This window comes from Fusarium oxysporum, chromosome 3 (assembly GCF_000149955.1).
Source record: "Fusarium oxysporum f. sp. lycopersici 4287 chromosome 3, whole genome shotgun sequence".
Taxonomy (NCBI): domain Eukaryota; kingdom Fungi; phylum Ascomycota; class Sordariomycetes; order Hypocreales; family Nectriaceae; genus Fusarium; species Fusarium oxysporum.
Genome location: NC_030988.1, coordinates 306220 through 326173, shown reverse-complemented (window position 1 = coordinate 326173; position 19954 = coordinate 306220). Strand labels below are relative to the sequence as shown.

The window sequence follows — 19954 nt, the reverse complement described above, 5'->3', positions numbered from 1 at the left end:
TGGGGAGAAGCTTGGCTTCTAAATGCTTGTAAAAGGTTTCGATTCCTTCCACTTGTATCCTCAATGCATGATTTTCATTTCGAAGCTTTGCCTTCTCTTTTTCTGTTTGCTTATGCTGCTGCAACAGCTGACTCTTTTCCTCTTCCCTTCTGCAACTCTTGTTGAAGTCTGTTTTGATTTTCTCCAGGATGATGTTAAATGTCTCCTGTAGCTCGTTGTTCATACTGGGGGGGATGGCCGGCCCGAAGAAGCAGAAATATAGTTTAGAAAAGCCTTTCTCCATCACCTTAGTTTCATCTCTTAGTAGATTCATCTCTCGTTCCAGTTTGTTAAAGCTTTCTGTCGAACTGTTGAACTGGATTTCAAAGTTCAGTGCCTTCGACTGGTGGTGTTGTACTGTTTCCTTCACATCATCTAAGATTCTTTGTTTCCTTATATCCCCTACCATTCTTTTCTTAAATCCCTCCTTTTCATCATTATCAGTCGTTATTTCTTCATCATCAGATTCTAACAGATCCATCACTACATCCTGTCTCATAGTAGCTTCAGTGGATCCAATCTCCCTTGCGGTGGCTATATCACTTGCTACAGCCTCCAACTCACGGAACATAGCTTCTGAACTTTCATCTTCTCTCAAGATCAGTTGACGCAGTATAGAGACCACGAACCGGATCTCATCACGGAGAAGCTGTGGATTTTGAAATATAAAAGCGGTCTGCGATGCGTAATGGGAAAAGTAGTCCTGGAATTTTTGGCAATGATTTAGGTCGCCAGCCATTTCTTGGATCTCTGCCTGAAGAGAAGAGCATTCCGATGGCCGACGTCCCACACATGTTCTAACGCTTCGAGATGTAGGCTCAAGTAATGTCTTCGTTCCATGCTCGATACCCTTGTAAAGCTCCAGCCTTTGGTTCCAGCATATAATGCGCTCATCAACTCCTTTATCAGAAGGATATTCTGTATAGACTTCGTCCGCCACCCGCTTCTCCAAGCCCGTTTTGATATCCTCAGTCGCGTAGCTCATCATAGCAGGTAACCTGTCTCGAACATGCTCCCACGCTGTATAGGGGAAGATGAGCAAGACCATTTTGAAGGCAAGGAGGTAATACATGTCAGCCTTGCGGTTGAAAAGACTATTGATCATATCAATAAGAAGTTTGGCATGCTTCATCTCCAGCCTTGCCACAGAGTATCGCTCTAGCTCCCTACGTCGCAGGTTGTCCTCCCGGCTTATTCTTGCAAACTTCATGAAATTCTCTTTCTGCTTCAGTGGTGATTCTGGTTCACTTGGGCTCCCCATTTGCCCACTGTGAGGACTTTGCGCGACATCAATATGGACACTAGTTGGGCCGTTTTTCTTCGTTGTACTTCGCAAAGGGGAGTCCACGTCAACGACAAGTTTCTCAGCTTTTCTCTGCTCCTCATGCATATCGCTGTCCCTGTTTTGTCTTTCTGTATCAGTATTTAGGGAAGCATTGTCCACGCTACCGCTGCTTTCCATAACACCGAGTTCGGGGTTCGTCTGTTCATCATTCGTTTTTTCCCCAGAAATGGCCATGTACGCCTCAGTACCACCCCCCATTTCTTCACTCCCCATCTCAATGTCACTCCCCACCTCAGGCATATTGGTATCGCAATTTTGCTTATTCGTCCCAATTGCGCGGGATGGATAATCCACGCTACCCGAAATTTCCATATCTTGTAGTTCCGTGTTACTTTGCCCATGGTTATTTTTTCCTTCATGAAAGGCCCTGCCCACCTCACTATCGCCTCTCACCTCTTGCATATTGGTATCACTGATTGGTTTACCCGTTTCCACTTCGCAGGAGCGGGGATTCACCTCACCCGAACTCTCCATGCCATCCAATTCAGGCTCCCTTGGCTCATCATCCGCTGCCTCTGCGGGACAGGCCATGTCCGCGTCAGGGTCCCTTCCCACCTCACGCATATCGCTGTCACTGTTTCGTCTTTCGGTATCAGGTTCCACGGTACCCGAAATTTCCGTATCATGTAGTTCCGTGTCAATCTGCCCATTGTTCGTTTTGCCTTCGGAAATGGCCATCATGACCTCACCGTCGCTTCTTACTTCCTGCACATTCGTATCACTGTTTTGGTTATCCGTGTCAACTTTGCGAGTTCCGGGATTCACACTACACAAAACTCCGATGCCATCAAGTTCGGCTGTATTTCGTTCATCATTCGAATTTATTGGAACAACGAGTTCTTCTACTTCTACGTTAGCAATATGACCCTTCTTATTTCTGAATCAGGCAGTTTATAATCAACTCGTTCTCCCTCCGTATAATGCTTAGAATTTTATAATTTGATCCTAATCGTACCTGGTCGTTTTCCTTCTGTCTCAGGCAGCTCTTCTCCAACTCGACGTCTTTTTCTTGTCGGGACTTCCTCTCTGGTCCTTGGTTCGGTGCTAGACTCAACGGGAGACGTTTCTCTTAACCTCTTTCCCCTCCGATCTACCTCATGTATATCAGGTATTGTCACATCTTCATCACGTACAGAGTAATTTTTACCTTCCACATGCATATCGTTACCATCTGTCTCTTTCTCCGTTGTCATCAGAATACCCGTGGTAATGTTGGTATTTGTGAATGGATTGGTTACATCTTCCGCAGTGGTCAAGAAACTGAAGGGAGTGTCGGCAACTCGGTTTATGCTGGTAAAGGTGACCGCCATGCTCCCTGAATGACTGTCTATATTTTTCTCCGTCCTAAGATTGCTCGTCTTGGCAAAATGCCTCCCATCCATTTCTGGCGGTGTATGAGCTTCGACCTCACTTTTTCCTATACCTGGTCGATTTATGTAACCTTCTTGATCAAAGGCCTTGGCCGCAGAGGTCTGATCTCTCTGTTTCGAGCAGTTTTTATTCCCTTTATCAGGATTACCACTTTCAAGATGCACCCCCATTTCTTGCAGGCCTTGTCTATCACAAGAATCGGGCAGGCTAATATTTCCCGTCTCAGTACCCGTCCTAGAAGAGGCATTGGCTTCAATTTGTTCCACCGCCTTTGCGGTGCCGGTAATTGTCTTTTGAACCAGGGCATCTCCTTCCGTATGGTTGTTTGACCCAGCCCTACCAATTGGAGGGTTAGCCTTTCCTTCTCCATGCTCTACTCCTTCCATGGTGTTAGCAACCCTTTCATAACTCCCTGCAGGAGAAGTAATGCCATTGCTACCAGAGTCTCCATCCTGAGCATCCAGCATAGCAGTATCAAGCTCTGGATCCGCCATTCCATTTTCCTCCAAGAGGGGATTGGCATCAACTTCGTAACCAGCCACCTGAATGCTTTCAGCTTCCCTCGTTGGGGAACTGGGGCTGTCTGGGCGACCACCAACATAAATGGTTTCGCATATCTTTGTGCAGCGACCGGCAGCCGCTTGCTCGTCCTCCTCGTTGAGCATTGGAATATTGTTTCCAATTCCAACATGTTCTGCGTCTAGCATGAAAGTATCGTTTTCCCGGTTTCCAACAGGCTCCCCATTATTTGCGGCTTTGCTTCTCTTGTCTTGTTTCTTTCGGAGCTTGCGCACCTTTCCTCCCCTTTCCATCTCTTTGCCAGCAAAATTATCCTTATCATCTATTCGGGTATTCTGTAAGTTAGTACTACGCCGTGTCCTTAGAAGCATGACTGTCGCACGTCGGCCGGCAACACTGAGAGGTAGATCGAAAGATGAGCTGCAATCGCACTTGTCTCTGGAGAGATTCGCTGTGTACAGTATTTTAGAAGGAACACATGAGTTAATATTATAGCATAAGTCCCTTTGAGACACCTATAGGCGGCCATGCCGGATTAGGAACAGGGGTACATGGCGGAGTTAAAAATAAGGCTGATGACCAATATAGATTAACAAGGCTCAAGATACTATTCTTCAGTATCTATAGACATTTTAGTCTCTTCTAACATAGAGGTCGGTATCAATTTTTATACCAAAATTATCTACATATGCTTAAGTAGCACGGTTCGGGCTTTCTCTCCTCCTCTTTCACACACCAGACTATCTATCGATACTGCAGTCCTGGATACTCAGGTTCATCTTCTTCCTCCAGTTGAGTCATCTCAGATCCCGTCAGACGATGGAAGAGAATAGAATGCCAAGCCGATGATAATGTAGAGGCCGGTGAGCATAGCGCCTTCGAGGTAGTTGCACTTGGCATCTTGAACGGTACATGTAACGAAGAGGACAGACATTGCGAAGACAACAGTCTGAACTGTGTATATTCCGTTAGACAATGCTACGATAAGAAATCTCTCTGTCAGACTTACAAGTTTCGAAATGAAGCGTCATTTCATAACCAGCGATCCAGCCAACAATGACCAGGAAGGGAGTAACCAGAAGGGCAATCTGGATAGAAGAACCGATGGCAACTCCCATGGCAAGATCCATCTTGTCCCTGGTGGCGACAACAACAGCAGTGACGTGCTCCGCAGCATTGCCGACGATAGGAATCAAGATGAGACCAACGAAAGCTCGGCTAATACCGGAAGCCTTGACGAAATCATCGATACTGTCAACGAGGTAATCGGCACAGAAAGCAATAAGGAGGGTGGTGACAGCCAAGACGGCGATAGCAGCAATGGGACCAAGAGTGGGTTCCACGTCTTCAACCTCCCCGCTGCCTTCGTTTTGGTTCTCGGGATCGAAAAGGTTGCTGTGCGTTCGAACCTGGAAAACGAGGTACAAGACGTAGAGCGAGAGAAGAATGATGGCAGTACCGTGAGACAGTGTGAGGATACTCTGGGCCTTCTCGTTAGAACTACGCTGGTCAAGGACGGCGTAGAGCTAGAACAATTAGTTAAGACTTTTGCGCGAGTTTGATTCAACATACAGTTGCCGGGAGGATGAGCGAGGCGGAAGCCAAAGTCATGAGAGAGCAAGTCGTCTGGGCAGTAGCCGGAGAAAATGTCTGCTCGTATCCCTTTCCCGACTCGCCTCGATGCATTACACCGCCAAGCAAGAAGCACATTCCCATGACCAAGAGAAGGTTGGAAAGAATGCTACCGAGCATTGAGGCCTGCACAAGCGCGATTTCGTTTCGCTTGAGAGCAGCAATGCTGACCTACAAACGCGGTTAGCCATCATTGGGCAAGGTAAAGCCTTCGGGGTATGGCACAATTAATTCCACCGCATTTCCAAAGGTAGCATTCAGGAGTCCACCGAGGGTATCACCAAGTTTCATTGAGACCTCCTCGGTCGCAAACGATAGAATAGCGGCGAGTGGGATGATAGCAAAGAAGTTGAGAGTGAAAACCGCCGTTGAGCCCCAGCCCATCTTGCCAGCGATGATACCGAGAGGCACCATGACTAAGAGGAAGTTGACATAGTCTGTTAAGCCGGATTAGTGAGATATGCGACCGAAGATCAATGATTGTAAACGTACTGCTTAGAAGAGTGACCTTGGCAATATGCCAGCAGTGGGCCAGACTTCTTTTGGCGCCGCTACAATAATTGTTAGTGGGGGCCGATGCAGAAGCCCCAAGAAGGGGGCTGGTAACGGATTGCCTGTTCATGTTTTTTGTCGACTTTGCCACTTGGTGCAGTGATTGCAGGCTCGTACTGCTGGAGAATGAAGCTGAATCGAGCCTCTGGTATTTTCGAGATATGAGCAATGAGGGTCCTGACTAGAAAGCTAAAGGAGGGGGGCCCTTATAAGTAGCAAAGCAAGGCAAGGTTCTTGGCTCCATAAGTCAAGATTCTGAACTGTGGCTTAGCCTCCTTGTTTCGTTTCCGGTCAGCAGGTAAGGCTGACTGGTGGGCTCACTATCATCTGAAATGCCCAGGTCCTCACCATGCGTTAACTGGTTGGCGAGTACGACTTGTTGGCAAAAGGCGAAAAGAAAAAGAAAAAGGAAGCTCAAGAAGCTCAACTGCACCACCCATGATAACAAAGGCTGTACCAGAACACAGTCAATCGTAGGATCAGTGGAGGCCTAAGGAACATAATAGATATTATCATAGTTTATTGTTAGACACTTTTTTGACGATGTGGCTAGTTGTGAACCAGCCAGGCTCTGAAATCCCATAATTCATTGTACGTTTCAAGCCACAGAAATTCCCAACGAATGTGTATCAACGAAGCATCTTCAGGTGGGCATCCTGGTACTGGATTGGCCTGTTCGACGATAACGGCTAACTTTGGGATTCACGCTTTGCTCGCTGCGCCACCCATACCCTTGTTACTAATGAACGCTGCAAACGCTCAAGAAACCAAGGCGACTAACAGGAGGCCTCGCTGACTGAACAATTTCGCACTGATACGAATGAGCGAGTAACAGTTCCATTATAAAACGGCTTTGGCCTTATCTACAACTATAGTTTTTCTGATTCGCAATAGAAGGTCTCTTGTTATTGCTTACGGTTTAGCTCATATTCTAGCATTCTCATCTAAAATTTGGGTAATTCGACGAGTAAAATGCCTTACGTCACAAATTTGATTACCAAATTGTTCCATTACTGGTGTGTTTGCCAGATTGGTGTGCTACTCCGCCTTCTTCGCCAGGATGAGGTTGGAAAACCACAGGGTCATCGGAGCACACGACGCTAAAAAAGACTGCTTAGGAATCACAATAGCATCTTCCAGTAAGAATTCGTCGATAGTTGTGCTTCGTTGGAGAAGCAATGATTTGGAAAGGGCACCTGCACGAAATGGCATTAAAGATGTGACTTTGATCGATCTGGCCCGATTTGTGTATTATACCAACATGTTTGGTGGGCCCAAGGAAGTATCTTCAGCGACGCTGAAAATGGCAGAGTATTGACCACCAGCGCCGGCTCCAATAATCTGCTTGCTACGGATGGCGGTGTTATCGATCACAGTGGGAGTGTGTATGTCGTCGGTCGTGCCTTGGCCGGTCTGGTAGTTGCCAGAAAAGCCCCAAGAGAAGACCTTTCCGTCGGAGGCGATGGCGAAGCTGTTGTCAGTACCAGCGGCGACAGCGACGATGTCGTTGTGGTCTGGAATGATCTGCGTCAGTGTACATGTCAAACAAGTCAAATGTTAACAGGGAGCTTACCGGGTTGGACCGTAGGCCTAAAGAGAATACGAGGATTGCCTCGATCGTCGTAGATGGTGTTGTCCTCAGAAAGCTTGTCAAACTCGAAGCCAACTTGGTAGCCATCGACACGGCCCCAAGTCAAGATATCACCCTTGGCAGAGCAAGCGATAGAGTGGTGCCCGCCACCATCAATATCTGTGATCTTGTTATGATTGAGGTAGGAAAGCTTAGCAGGTCGAAGGATGACAGCATCGTCCTCACCAGCGTTTGATTCGACACCGACCTGGCCAAAGTTATTAAGACCCCAACCGTAAACCTGGCCGTCCGTGTCAATGGCAAAGCTGTGGTACGAACCGCAAGCGATTTTGCTAATTCTGCCGCGTGGCAGACAAACACCCCGGGGGATGAGGCAGGACATCTTGTGGCGCTCAATGATGCGTCGGCCAAGCTGGTTCTGCTGACCACAGCCCCAGGCGAAAACGTTACCCTTGTCATCAAGAGCGAGAATGTGGTTGGAACCGGCAGCGAGGGCCTTGATGTTCTTGGGGTCGCGCAACATAAGAGGTGTAGACTGGACCCTGACGGTCTCTGAGAAGCCGAGAATACCTTCGCTAGATCGAAATGTTCCCCAGCCGTAGACCCGACCGTCCTCAGTAAGGGCGAAAGTAGCGCTATCACTAGCAACGACTTGGACAAACCTAGTACCGGGAGCAAAGTGTTCGCTCGATACGGCAGTCGGTGTACTCTCCTTCGGATTGATGCCAGTATCATCCTCGTCCTCCGAGTAAGAGCCTTCCGACTTATCCATGTCACAAATGCCACCATCCCAGCTGGTGTCTCTGCCGAGAGCGCCCTGATCATTGACACCCCATGTCAAGATCTTGTTATCGCGCGTCAACGCGACAACATGCATGCCTCCGCAAGATACCTGAACGGCGCTGACCTTGCTGGCGGAGAGATTATCATTAAGCCGAGGACGCTTGACATCAATGGGTTTCTTGTTGGCAATGCGCCTGCTACCGAGGCCAAGTTCACCAGAGGATCCCTCACCGAAAACGTAAACATGTAGGATCTGAGTAGGCGCCTTGTTGATCTTCTTGCCGATATGAGGGAATTTGGATCCCTTCTTAGGCCGAGATCTCTTGTCGGCAGGACGGCTAGGCTCATCGCTTTTCACCCTTGGTATATGTTCAGTCATTGCGGACAGCTTCCTAACAGGCTATGGATCGCGAAATGGTATTTAACAACAAATCTCTTCTGTGCCACAACTCACCATATGCTCACGCTAATAATCTAAAAGCTATAATAAGCCGCGCACAGAGCGGTTTGCCTTTTAACAGGAGACTGGTTTATGTTTCATTTAGCCCACCCACTTGTAGTGTGAAATGACGACGAAGGTTGTGACAATTGTTCTTAATAGGGAGAATTTTTGTATTCTCTAATCTTCTGGCTGATATGCATTAGTTATACATTGCTAGGTAAGTGAATAAACGTTATCAGGCTAACGCGTAATTTGCTATACCGAGGTGACAAACAAGGGTAAGCTGGATAGGTAGAGGTGATAACAAGATCTCCTCTGTGGATAGAGAAGTGGACCTATACCGTAAGTGTACAAAGTGTAACTGAATAACAGAATGTTCTTAAAATCGAACCGAAAATCGTGAGGAGACTGAAAATGATATCAATCGATTGTCACAATATGATTACTTTTTAGCTAGTTTTAGCGTACCCTTGTTGCCGCCTCATCCAAAGCTTCGTCCGGTCCACCTTCAGCGCCATCACGATAACGACTTTGTACAGAGTTTTAGTCCCACCCGCTCCGAAAGGCTTTAGTTGTCTCAAGATTCGCCCGTGAATTGTTACACTATCTGAATTTCTAAGCGGCATTATTACGAGATTGTACCTGGGACCATGTAGCTATATCAAATTTCATCGTCATCGCAGACCTAGATTGCCAGCCGTAAGGTACTTGTAGTGTTAAAAGAATAGATTTGAAGTCCTTCTTGACTTAATGATCACATCTTTGGGTTACCTGAGCGAAGTTAAGTTAATGATTGTATCCGCTGAATCCAATAGCGTCCATTACTTCTGATTGTAATTGATGATTCGGGAAGCTTTTGACTTACTGTCCACTTTGGCAGTAAAAGCTCAAATCGTCTTGCATGGCCCGTTTTATAGACTCTAGGAGCACTTTCTCGGTCAATTGGCGAAAGATATAAATTATCCCAAGGTGCCATAGATATGATAAACTCTAAAATCATGCTTTATAGAGTCGCGTTAATGGAGAGCAACGGAAACTCCAATATTTAAAGTCTACCGCCGCATCGGTCTCATATCCAGACGAGTTTGAAGTGCCTACCTACCTGACATGTTGATAGATCCTTGCAATGGCATCCGCTCTTCACATTCTCAGACTCAAATGAAGGTGACTCCAACCATTAACAGGTAGCCTCTCGCCTACGGCTCCGAGTTGAATTACTTTGGCGTTGCATTTGCTTCTAAAACTCCTTCTAATCTACTTGATCCCCGGACCAGTGACACTCACGCATGTGCAGCTACTCGGGCCCGAATATCACATACTGGAGGCAATGAGTTGCGGTGGTAAAAACTTTCTTGTGCAATGCCTAGGAGTGACATCAAGAGCATCGCCATAACAACTGCAGGTTGCCAAATATCATGTAGGGTTATGCAACCGACGAGTCCAGTTAACCCGCTGCTCTAACCTCGGTACTTTCCATAATTCGGTTCTCGAGCCACCTCACTTGAAATTTAAGCATTCTCTTGCTCCTTTCCTTTCCAGAGTCATTATCTTGATTCGTCTGCTGCAAATTATCGTCCATGGGGAACATATCAATCCCAGTAATCGGCCATTAATAACATAGGTCGCAGCCTTTGTTTATTTGTACATATTGGGTCATAGCCACTATTCGATTAGTGTGTCTGCTAATTCTGTTTATTTTTGGCTTTAGGAAAGTACTTCATGAAGAGTTTATATAAAACAATTATCCATTTATATAAACATGAATTAGTAGGCCACTTCTACCTAGCTATTTCTACTACCCTAAAACTTGTAACGATTAAAATGCTAGAAAGCTGAAACATTTATTTAACAGACCAATTTCACTTATTGACAAATGTGAATCAGTCATAGGCTTCGGAGGAGATAGACTTTAGTTTCACATGATCATGGAGATTTTCTTTACACTTTCTCTATTATCAGTTTTGTTTCTTATCGTCACTACCCTCATACTTATCTCGCATGTGTCTTTCAAAAGCTCAGCAAGCAGCGGTGAACCGATACTATTGCTGCACGGCCTGACGAAAGGCCGGCAGAAATCGAACACCGATGAACCATCAAGGAAGTTATTACATCCTGAGTCCCCGGATTAAGTTCAAGCACAGTTTGATCCCCACCACAAATCAGAAGTATATAGAACATATTCAGTAGCTCTCTTGTACCTGGGTTAGATCATATTTCTAACAAACAACTTCAGTTCCTCACTAGATTACGAAAGACTCAACTCCTTTTAAAGGGCAATCCTTATGGCGAGCTGCATTACTATTAGACATATATTGTAAGATAAGGGGTACAGCAATGACTTCTGATTTTAGCTGCAGTATACCAGTATAGCTGAAAGTATTGGTCTTTGGCTTGACTTTTAATTCAGTATCATTTTTAACTACTAAAGAACGAATCTGTGGCGAGAACTGAGCTGGGACGGTCTGTTGTTCTCGGCAATGCTATATACAATGCAAGAATGTTAGGCCATCCCACTAAGCCCCTTAAAAACTAATCTGTATCAATGTCTGTTTGATGCGGTCAATTTCTGTTTCAGTTATCTGTAAATCTATCTCAATTTACTATTTTAGGTAGCAAAACAAAAGGCTTCAGATAGATTAAAATCTCAATCGCGGCGAATGTCTGATTAGTAGCCTAGTGTCATTTTGTCGGCCCTGTTTGTGTAGAGAATTGCTAACGATCATAATAATTAGAGGATATTCCAGAACCGGTCTCCATCCTGCTTAATGACCAAGAGCCACCCCAAGAGAGTTCGTTTTATAGCTCACCTTCCACGACCTCTCTTCATATTAAGTAGAAACTTCTTACTGTTTAGAGACAGGTGTATACGGAAACGCTGGTGAGGAACTCTACAGATCTGTGAAGCACTATTTTGATAATGATCTATCAAGGACCCCTTGAAGACTTATCCACAATAACAAGACTACAGGCTTCGAGAATGCATAGCTAGATCATTAAACTCAACGGGCCACTTCTTATATGTCATGCGCTGACACAATCAAAAGAGGTGAATGTACCGATATTTGTCGAGTATAAAGATACTCAAGAGTCCAATATTCCCGCTCCAAAGCTTTCAATGGCCTTTACCAGGAAGTTAAGCTCCTACATAAATCGGCGTTTGTCCCTTGATTTTGAGACTGTTCCGATATTATTACATTAGCCGACGTCGCGTACATATATTGGCGGATTAGAAGGCCAAGTAAGCCCTGTATCACTGATGTACTCGCACCATAATGCAAATAACACCACATAGTCAAAAGGTTTATCTTAACATTGGCTAACCGTAAATTTCCGTCTGCCATGACTTAAGAGATGGCGCAACATACCACCGTTTTGATATAAGATCACTTCTATTGTTTATTACTGATAAATCTCGGAGTTTCCATTGAGTATGGCGGTGTATATTCCATATTTTGTGTCAACCCAAGGAAACCTATGTAAGTGTATTAACGAATGCCTAAGCTCACTATCCTAGTTTTAGCCTCATCAGGAATTATCTATGTCTTGCAGTCCTAAGTGGCAGATATCGATATTTTTTTAGTTCTTGTTTCGACTGCAAGTGTAGAGAGATGCCAAGGTAAATAACACGATTCTCCATATAGTCCAATCTATAAATGGCTGAAAGGTTATTTCCATCTAAAAAACAACCCGCTTTAGCCTTTTACTGATTCACTTCGGCATCCTATAAACATAGATATAAGGCTGAGTTTGGATACTATGCATTTGCAAAGATCAGTCCGGAGCCCTCTTTCCGAAAGGTCCCCGGCTTTCTCTTCTCTACTTGTAGAAGGAAAGGGCTTTTCATGCTTCAATGGATGCCTTAGTAGTTTATGGTCTGGATCTCCCGGATGCACCGAAGGCCCCCGACGTCTCAAAGTCCAATACAGGGCCCAGAAATCGTCCCAGCGATGAGTCGGAGACAAGTTATACAGACGCTTTTAAAACATACCTCCATCAATGGGTCGAGTGGGATAATAAAGTTATTGATCATTTTGAAGCACGGTGTTGCATCTATGCGATCAGGGCTAGCGAGGCTCAGTGGCATCTGAGCGGTGACGGTGGTAGAGAGTATTTTACTTGGTGGCTACAGGACTCCGATGTACTGAGAACTTGGTATAATGCACATAAGGTGCACAGGCAAAGGGTTGCAGAGTATAAAGAGCATCTGGCACGAATGAGTCCCGGAGAATCTAAAGGCCGTAAATAGTCCATCGAATTAATTGCTCGAAACTTTAGTAGGGCATATTCACAGCTGCCATATACTACGTCATCGAGCCGGGATGTCACTCTTGCGGTTTCCTTATACCTCTTTAAGTAGCTTCCGGACTAATATAACACAACACCGATGGGCTTATCCGTGTGTTCTCCTATTTTTATAGTGTCTCTTATATCCTTTCCTCTATTCATCATGATTTCCAATTGTGCCTGGGTAACTTCTTCTCAGGCCGTCGATAGGCTGAGGGGTCCTGGACGCATTTTTCCTTTCCTCGAAACCTTTCCAGATATGGTTTAGTTGACTTTCAAATAGAGCTTCCTATGTATCATTAGATAGCAGTTCTTACAAAAGTCATGCTGCTCCAGATACGAAGAAGGAGGTGTAGGGCAAGTTGTTAATATTATTGGCGGAAAGCTAGTTGGCGGCGGAGGGGTTGCGAGTTCGACATCCTACTGATGAAATGGAATAAAAACCATGTGTAGAAGGGATTATTTTGATGGCACGACATGATTGGAAAACCCGTTCCACATTGCATACCCGGGATGGGGACATGCGTTAGATCACGATAGCAGATACTTAGCTTTGCCGCTAATTATCCCGCCATTTGAGAGTAGACTTCCATCTGTGACCATCTGGTGTAGGGTAGTGGCCCGGGAGATCTGGATTTTCCCTCGAGATTAGACGATCACATGCTGGATATATAATATGTCAATGATTTTAACTTTAGAAATGTGTGATTTGACGAACGGAAGAATTCGACTTGAATGATTTGATTGATTTGATCGGGGTGATTGATTGATTGAGTTGACATATGACGAGCGCTGGTTGCTACAGCCCATTTGAAGTGCAATGGCTACATTTCATTGCTTCCCCTTAATTTGAACGATTTGGCAATCATTTCTTTTGTCTCGTTAGCCGCAACAGAACGGTCAATATTATTACAACGAAATATTTGAAACCATCGACATCGTACAGCGACATAGTCCGTCAAATTGCTTTTTGTAATAGTAAGTTGCATGAGGGTAGAATATAGATAGATCATGTGTCGGGCTTGTTAGAGAGACGGCAACAGAACCTTGAAAGGGATTGAAGAGGTTATGAGTGGCCTTGAGCCAAACAGTGAACATTCAATCCATATGGGTTCGTTTGGCGAGCTGTACCACGGGCCCGTCTCTGATCGCAACGAAGATATCTCGCAATTGGTACTGGTCAACAGTACGACGTCCTTTGATAGCATCAGGGCTTCCGCCTCCCAGGTTGCTGCTGTGATCAAGCCGGATCTCAAAGTTATAGACAATCTTTGCCAATGCCAGACTCATCTCAAGGTAAGCTAGATTCTTCCCGACACAACCCCGAGGGCCTGCAGAGAAAGGCATAAACGCACTTTTAGCTAAAGAGACACTCTCAGGAGAAACACCACAATCATCCTTCTCATCAACAATCCACCGTTCGGGACGAAACTTGAATGGTTCAGGATAGATATCAGGATTATGATGCATACAGTAGGACGCGGTGCTGATCTTCATGCCCTCGGAGATGTACTGCCCATCGACAACAATGCCACCTTCTTGGACCTCTCGAGCAAGATCGGCCGGAACAGGAGGGCTCATGCGCATTGTCTCGTCAATGAACGCTCGAAGATATTGGCAGGAATAAAGAGCTGGGCCACCCTTGATGTCGTCCACGCTGGAAAAGGCAGATTTCACCTCCTTTGCAAGCTTCTCTTGTGCATGAGGGTATCGCGTAAGGTAGAAGAAAGCAGCAGCGAGACTTATGGCAGACGTGTCGGAGCCAGCGATAATAAGAGACTCACTCTCACCGAATAGTTCATCGTTGCTGTATCCCTTTCTAGTATCAGGGTCAACGGCGTGGAAGAGATAGTGGAAGAAATCCTTTCGACTCTCAGTACCAGATTTCGATACTCCTCGTGCCTCATTTTCGATCTGAGCTCTCTCAGTGAAGCATTTCTCGACAAACATCTGCCACTTGCTTAAGGCTGGAGGTGCGGCTGCTGCGAGAAGATAGTCCAGGCCTCGAGGTTTAAGCCATGCCCAGAGGGGAGCAAAGGGGGAGTAGGCAATCTAAACATCCCACATTAGCAGCAGCCTCACCGATGATGTCTGGTATCTTACTGGATGAACAGTGGCCATAAAATCAGTCATGAGCACTGGAATGTGCCGTAACTCGCTGTCATGCTCCTTCATGCCAAATGATTTACCGAAACATAACTCGCCTAGGGTATCAAAGACAAGATGATCAGCCCATCGAGCCATGTTCAAGGAGCTAGACCATTTCTTCTCTCCGATTTCTCGATCGAGTAACTCAATCCATCGATCGACGTTAGAATGAATGAAAGGTTCGCAGGAGCGCAGTGCCTTATCAGAGAAGGCATGGTTCATAACTCGTCTCTTTCGAGCATGGATAGTCTTATCGATGCTATTCCATGTTGTCATAGCATGGACATTGCGAGGGTATACTTTGTAGTATTCCGCCTTTTTGACGTTTGCCTTGTTGTCGTAGATGGTCTTTAGACCGGTAGGAGTGTTGATCAATACACTATTGGGAGTGATGCGAAACGTTGGGCCTGTAGGAGCGTATGTTAGCATTCGATATGTTAATATGTTGTAACGGATGTATATTACTTACCATATTTCTCCTGCAGCTGCCAGAACCATATGTGACGATCCTGTCTGAGGGTATAGTAGTATGCTGGGAATGCTGAGATCCGTGCCCAAAAGGGGCCTGGATACTTGGCTAGAGGGTGGAAGTACAGTCTGTACGGCACTATTGCGGCAATATAGCCAAGTAATAGAAAAGCAGTTCCCAGAATGATCTGTGAGGAAGGAAAAGCTGTAATCGTGTCGACGATAGCCATTGCTTGTGAAGTCGTCTCTAGACAATGAAACAAAAAACAAGCTGCCAGCAAGAGGTAACCAGGCTATAATAAAGATCACTGAGTCCAGAAAGATGACAGCACATATATGCAAATATGTCGTAAAATGACCTGTAGGATTTTCGATCAGTGGATATGAACCATTTTAGTACTGTATAGGCTTAGGCACTTACATTTTGCTCTTTCACAACATCCTTCTCACCTCAACGGGTCTCCACAGGTCGTGAAACATTGGTGTCAGCAGCTGACAGAGCACGAGAAGAGATGCACAAAATATTGAGGCCAAGGGCCACCGCAATTCGGGTCGCGAGATTAAAATAAAGAAATACTTTTCATACCTTTCATTTAATCATGCATTGGCGGAAGTCTCGAATTAGTTGATCAAGTGTCTATCGGGAAATCTTGTATTGAAGTCATCATACGATCTTAGTGGTGTTGTTGCTGCATGCTGAATAAGATACCACGGCTAATCCCTCGTCGCTAACATCTTCATCTTCGATTCTTAGAAGATCTGACTCCCACTGCGACGTTCTGAAGCGATTTCGGGGACGTAATCTGTCCTCTGATGGCGCAGTGTATTCTGGCCTATTAGTTCATCGGCGGACCGCTTTATCAAAAGTTGTTGTAAGTGTATTATCTGTGCGAGGAAGAATTGAGTGCACGAATTGTTATCCTCTTCAGTGGCCCCCGTCGTTGGCGGTTTCGTCGCCGTCACAGCATGATATACAATCGGTTCTTGGTGGCGTGGGTGCTGCCGGGTGGCATACAGGCTGGTTACATTTACTATCAGGAGAGGACAGCGACTGGCCTGTTCTCGTTTGTTGAGTTTCGCGGCGTTCTGTTGATTGTCCGGGAAAATGCCTCAGTGGTAGCTTCCAAGGATTTTGTGATTTCATAATGGCTGCTTTGAGTACTCCTACAATAAATCGAGCGAAATATCCTGCGAGAAATACAGTGAGATAAACAGATGATATTAGTCTTTGCTGAAAGTATCGTGAGGAAACATGAGGTTGAAAAGGTGGTTGAATGACGGAGGTGTTCTTGCTGTTCATGGAACAAAATTCCTACTCAAATGATAGTCTATACATTTGTATTCCTGGAGTCTAACTTTTCACCTACTTCCTATATGACTAAAATACAATGAATTGTTTGCCCTTTCTGCCGTTTGATAGCCCTGAAAGTCAATCCAAGAGCATTGAGGCCCTTGAGATCAAAAGATGCTTGCAAAGGAGCCAACTTGGTACTAAAATTAGTAACATGCATGTAGTCAAATGACTAGCGTCAGTTTCATGGCCGTATCTACAAGCCTGCGGATGTATGATTTGCCTACCCTAGGATATAGAGTCCTGGACTCGCAACTCATCGTTCTATAAAAAGCATAGTCAGTCATGGTTTGCTCACAGTACAGGTCACATAGACGCCAAGGCATCCACTAATTAGTCATTTTGGTGATTCAAAGAAGATGGGTCTTACAGATTTTGCGTCCATGTTTTAACCATATTGGTTACTGACCATCGTGACGGCGATATCATGCAACACTTTTGCTTGAAATTAGATACCTTGGAGATATCATAGTGAGAACGTAGCAGTAGCAGCAGAATTGTTCGGCTTCTCCCCGGCCTCATCGCTATAAAAAGTTTCCCTTGGTACTCATCGCACAGAAGAGATCATTCAGGCTTTCGCAATGCCAACATACCGACAAACAGAATGACTGAGCAACTAATCACAGAGTATGAAAGAAAAGCCAAAGAATACTACGAAAAGGCCATTGAGGTGCTTAATAAGAAGCAAGAAGTTTCAAGTGCCAATACACGAACACGGGAAGATACCGCTATAATACTTGATCTACTTGATAGTTCTATGGTTCAAAAGCCTCTCACTGCAGAACAAGTACTCAATACGGACACCTGGAATGGTCTAGAAAAAGACTTCGTAGTGTGCTCGGAACATGATGCAGGCCGAATTTTCGACAGACAAGTTCCGAGGTTTCCCATTCTTGTTGGGCCACTTACTCGCACAACTGGAAGCATAAATGGATTCTTAAATGCTATCGACCCTGAAGCCAACATTGAATTCCACGACTTTGGCCTAGACGCAAGTGCCGATGTCCATATCCCTCGCACAGAGAAAGCAAGTGATGCTATCAAGATGTTCGAGGACGAAAACAGAATAGACCCTCTTAACTTTCTCGACCTGCATATCTTGAAGGACAATCCACTCCCATCCTTTCTAAGGCATAGGAAAGATTTCAAGATACTTGAATGCTCTCACGCTGGGAAAAGGAAAAGAACGTCTCAGCAAAACGCTGCCGACCTTGACAGATGGACTTCTTTCCAATTACTCGCCAGTGAAGGAGCGGTCCATCTCCCGCATATCGATCATCACGGGATGAATACAGTAGTTTTCAACGAGGAAGGACACAAGTTGTGGCTCATGTGGCCAGGCCTAGGACTTGATGGTATTAAGAAATGGAGGTTAGGCGAACCACTACAGGGTGGCCTCCCTGTCTACGTGCCACCAGGATATGTGCTTTGGCAGCCACTGGGAACATTGCATGCACCGATCACAATAACGAAATGTCTCATGAGGGGTAGAATGCTTCTGCATAGTTCCCAACTTCTCGATATACTCCAGTATACTGAGGCAGAAATTAAAGATCCAGATATAACCAATGAGACTTTCTGCCGACAGATACACGAAAGGATGAAAGGGATTTTGGATCTGTGGAAAAAGGAATCGGATCTGCCGGAACTCTGCCAGAAGACCTTTAAGTGGCCGCCATCGGAAACTCAAAAGGAATGTGAAAAGATCTATAAGGTAAGCTAGCGGTATCGTAATCACCAGTTCCAATGTTTGGTAGTGCTAACAAAGTCCAGTGGCTGGAAAGTGGCTGCAAGTGCACGACACGAACATGCGAAAATTGCATTTGTGCACATAACGAAACGAAATGCGATCAGAGATGTCATCATGGTCTCGTGGCCACGAATTGTCGTAATCTCAAGTGTGAAACACCACGAGGGGACGATTTCAGTGGAATATTGAAGGCAAAAAAGAAGAAAGAAAAATCAAGGTCGCAATGATAACACTAGCTGATTTAGTGAAGACTTTATTCGGTGCATAGGGCAGGATTGCGCTCGCTATTTCTTCTTTGCCCCCTCTTTTCTTATCTTAATGCAACATAACTGCTTGAGTTATTGATTGTTACGGGATGGACCTATTATCCCTACGCATGCTGTTACACGCTACCCTCACTAGTTATAAGCTGCTCTAGTTACATTTGTCTTTTGAACGTTGTTATTGGCATCAACCACATTCACTGGACCGATATTTTATTCTTTCAGGTGCTATCCTGTACCTCTTTTAACTCCAGTGAAGGTTTGTAGCACTCAAAACGACAATCCCAGGGAGTTGTTATAAGAACCTCGAGGGCTTGGTGGTGCAACACTCGACGTCACCCATCTCAAATTCTGACGGCCCTTCCAGCCATCAACTCAGTAGTGCTCAAGAAGTTCGTGGGTGAAGGGAAATAGGGAAAACAAAAGCATGAACATGCAGGTTTGGGTTTTATATATGTCATAGAAGAATAAGTTTGTGAAGTGAAATGGAAATGACAATCAAGAAATTCAATGCTTAGCAATAGTTACATCACGTATTCTTTTTCTTTTTTTTGTCTTTTCCTTACCTCTCAAGTAGAAATCTACTAGCGTTATATACCAAACCAGACTCGAAAGGAGCTGTAGTAACAGGCAGTATCCTGATGCGGAGATCTCCTGTTTGCCGTCATTTCGTTCTTTCGATTGCACAGAACGGCTCTTCATATGACGCACTAGGACCCGAGCCATCTAACTGAGCATCGACGAGTTCTATAAATGCTACAAAACCGACTTTCTACATTTACTTGGCTCATTCTCCCTCAGGGTCTCTGAGAATAGAAACCACAGACCGAAGGAACTTGCAGCTGAAGAACTCACTCGCTCAATCAGGTTCATTTCTAAAAATGACAAAGTATCAAGGATTGCCAATAGCTCAATAAGAATGATGAATCAGAAACATCATACTTAGAGGACCAATAATTGCCGTTGGCAGATTGAGTCCAAGAGATAACTTTGTGAATTAGCCATGTAAGCCGCTATAATCAGCTGTTTGCACCACTTTGATTGATACAATTACGGTTATTAACTAGTCTTATGGCTTGTGGCGTAGTGGTCAGGTGCAACGATTACAAGTAATCCGGTGAGGTGCTAATGAAGACTTGATTCCCTCAGGTCATTCAGGTCTGATTAGGGCGGGGCTTTTTTTCTAAAGTAGGCAATTAGGCAATTAAAAATAAGTAATTAGGTAGTATATTATCAATACGCTATTCTGTAAGATTTCATTATTAGTTACGCTATATAACTCATATCTAATCTACTCAAAAAAAACAAAATTTTGAATTTGATTATAGCCTCAGGTACCTTCATTGCAATGAAGTTTAGTCAATCTATAAAATTGCTTTTGTTTCCTACTATTGCAATGGCTAGGAGGGGTAATCA

General features: G+C 44.9%; 6 protein-coding genes across 7 annotated transcripts; 2 read left to right on the top strand and 4 right to left on the bottom strand.

Moving 5' to 3' along the window:
• Positions 1 to 599: 599 nt before the first annotated feature.
• On the bottom strand, positions 600 to 3720 carry FOXG_20869 (uncharacterized protein; the record flags this gene model as incomplete). Of its 2 annotated transcripts, none has more annotated exons than XM_018401187.1 (3): positions 600 to 615; positions 669 to 2223; positions 2340 to 3720. In XM_018401187.1, the coding sequence occupies 3 exons, from the start codon at positions 3643 to 3645 to the stop codon at positions 600 to 602; spliced, it is 2877 nt and encodes a 958-aa protein (XP_018251704.1). The 2 variants fall into 2 exon arrangements, with proteins under 2 accessions (XP_018251704.1, XP_018251703.1); XM_018401186.1 differs by having other exon boundaries at positions 669 to 2226; positions 2340 to 3645.
• A 74-nt stretch (positions 3721 to 3794) lies between these two features.
• FOXG_12423 (calcium/proton exchanger) lies at positions 3795 to 5896 on the bottom strand. The gene is made up of 6 exons (XM_018392204.1): positions 5768 to 5896; positions 5399 to 5713; positions 5132 to 5343; positions 4847 to 5077; positions 4284 to 4800; positions 3795 to 4228 (listed from the first exon to the last, which is right to left on the bottom strand). The coding sequence occupies exons 2-6, from the start codon at positions 5526 to 5528 to the stop codon at positions 4077 to 4079; spliced, it is 1242 nt and encodes a 413-aa protein (XP_018251702.1). The 5' UTR covers positions 5529 to 5713; positions 5768 to 5896; the 3' UTR covers positions 3795 to 4076.
• A 336-nt stretch (positions 5897 to 6232) lies between these two features.
• On the bottom strand, positions 6233 to 8426 carry FOXG_12422 (uncharacterized protein). Its single transcript, XM_018392203.1, has 2 exons — positions 7032 to 8426; positions 6233 to 6972 (listed from the first exon to the last, which is right to left on the bottom strand). Exons 1-2 carry the CDS (start codon positions 8209 to 8211, stop codon positions 6710 to 6712), a joined length of 1443 nt encoding a protein of 480 aa, XP_018251701.1. The 5' UTR covers positions 8212 to 8426; the 3' UTR covers positions 6233 to 6709.
• Positions 8427 to 12043: 3617 nt separating this feature from the next.
• On the top strand, positions 12044 to 12683 carry FOXG_20868 (uncharacterized protein). The gene has a single exon (XM_018401185.1). The coding sequence runs from the start codon at positions 12125 to 12127 to the stop codon at positions 12518 to 12520; it is 396 nt and encodes a 131-aa protein (XP_018251700.1). The 5' UTR covers positions 12044 to 12124; the 3' UTR covers positions 12521 to 12683.
• FOXG_12421 (uncharacterized protein) lies at positions 12444 to 15625 on the bottom strand. The gene is made up of 4 exons (XM_018392202.1): positions 15596 to 15625; positions 15176 to 15533; positions 14662 to 15113; positions 12444 to 14610 (listed from the first exon to the last, which is right to left on the bottom strand). Exons 2-4 carry the CDS (start codon positions 15402 to 15404, stop codon positions 13657 to 13659), a joined length of 1635 nt encoding a protein of 544 aa, XP_018251699.1. The 5' UTR covers positions 15405 to 15533; positions 15596 to 15625; the 3' UTR covers positions 12444 to 13656.
• A 1504-nt stretch (positions 15626 to 17129) lies between these two features.
• Positions 17130 to 19074, top strand: FOXG_20867 (uncharacterized protein; the record flags this gene model as incomplete). The annotated part of the gene is made up of 2 exons (XM_018401184.1): positions 17130 to 18239; positions 18299 to 19074. 2 exons carry the CDS (start codon positions 17130 to 17132, stop codon positions 18500 to 18502), a joined length of 1314 nt encoding a protein of 437 aa, XP_018251698.1. The 3' UTR covers positions 18503 to 19074.
• Positions 19075 to 19954: the final 880 nt, after the last annotated feature.

What these genes read in the sequence shown, in the direction of transcription:
- FOXG_12423 (XM_018392204.1), bottom strand. Translation starts at nt 5,528, where the DNA reads ATGAACAGGCAATCCGTTACCAGCCCCCTTCTTGGGGCTTCTGCATCG. An exon ending in CAAGGTCACTCTTCTAAGCA is followed by an intron (nt 5,344 to 5,398) that starts GTACGTTTACAA and finishes CCGGCTTAACAG; the next exon opens with ACTATGTCAACTTCCTCTTA. An exon ending in CGCTCATCCTCCCGGCAACT is followed by an intron (nt 4,801 to 4,846) that starts GTATGTTGAATC and finishes TAATTGTTCTAG; the next exon opens with CTCTACGCCGTCCTTGACCA.
- FOXG_12421 (XM_018392202.1), bottom strand. Translation starts at nt 15,404, where the DNA reads ATGGCTATCGTCGACACGATTACAGCTTTTCCTTCCTCACAGATCATT. An exon ending in GCAGCTGCAGGAGAAATATG is followed by an intron (nt 15,114 to 15,175) that starts GTAAGTAATATA and finishes ACGCTCCTACAG; the next exon opens with GCCCAACGTTTCGCATCACT. An exon ending in TTATGGCCACTGTTCATCCA is followed by an intron (nt 14,611 to 14,661) that starts GTAAGATACCAG and finishes TGGGATGTTTAG; the next exon opens with ATTGCCTACTCCCCCTTTGC.
- FOXG_12422 (XM_018392203.1), bottom strand. Translation starts at nt 8,211, where the DNA reads ATGACTGAACATATACCAAGGGTGAAAAGCGATGAGCCTAGCCGTCCT. An exon ending in TAGGCCTACGGTCCAACCCG is followed by an intron (nt 6,973 to 7,031) that starts GTAAGCTCCCTG and finishes AGATCATTCCAG; the next exon opens with ACCACAACGACATCGTCGCT.
- FOXG_20868 (XM_018401185.1), top strand. Translation starts at nt 12,125, where the DNA reads ATGGATGCCTTAGTAGTTTATGGTCTGGATCTCCCGGATGCACCGAAG.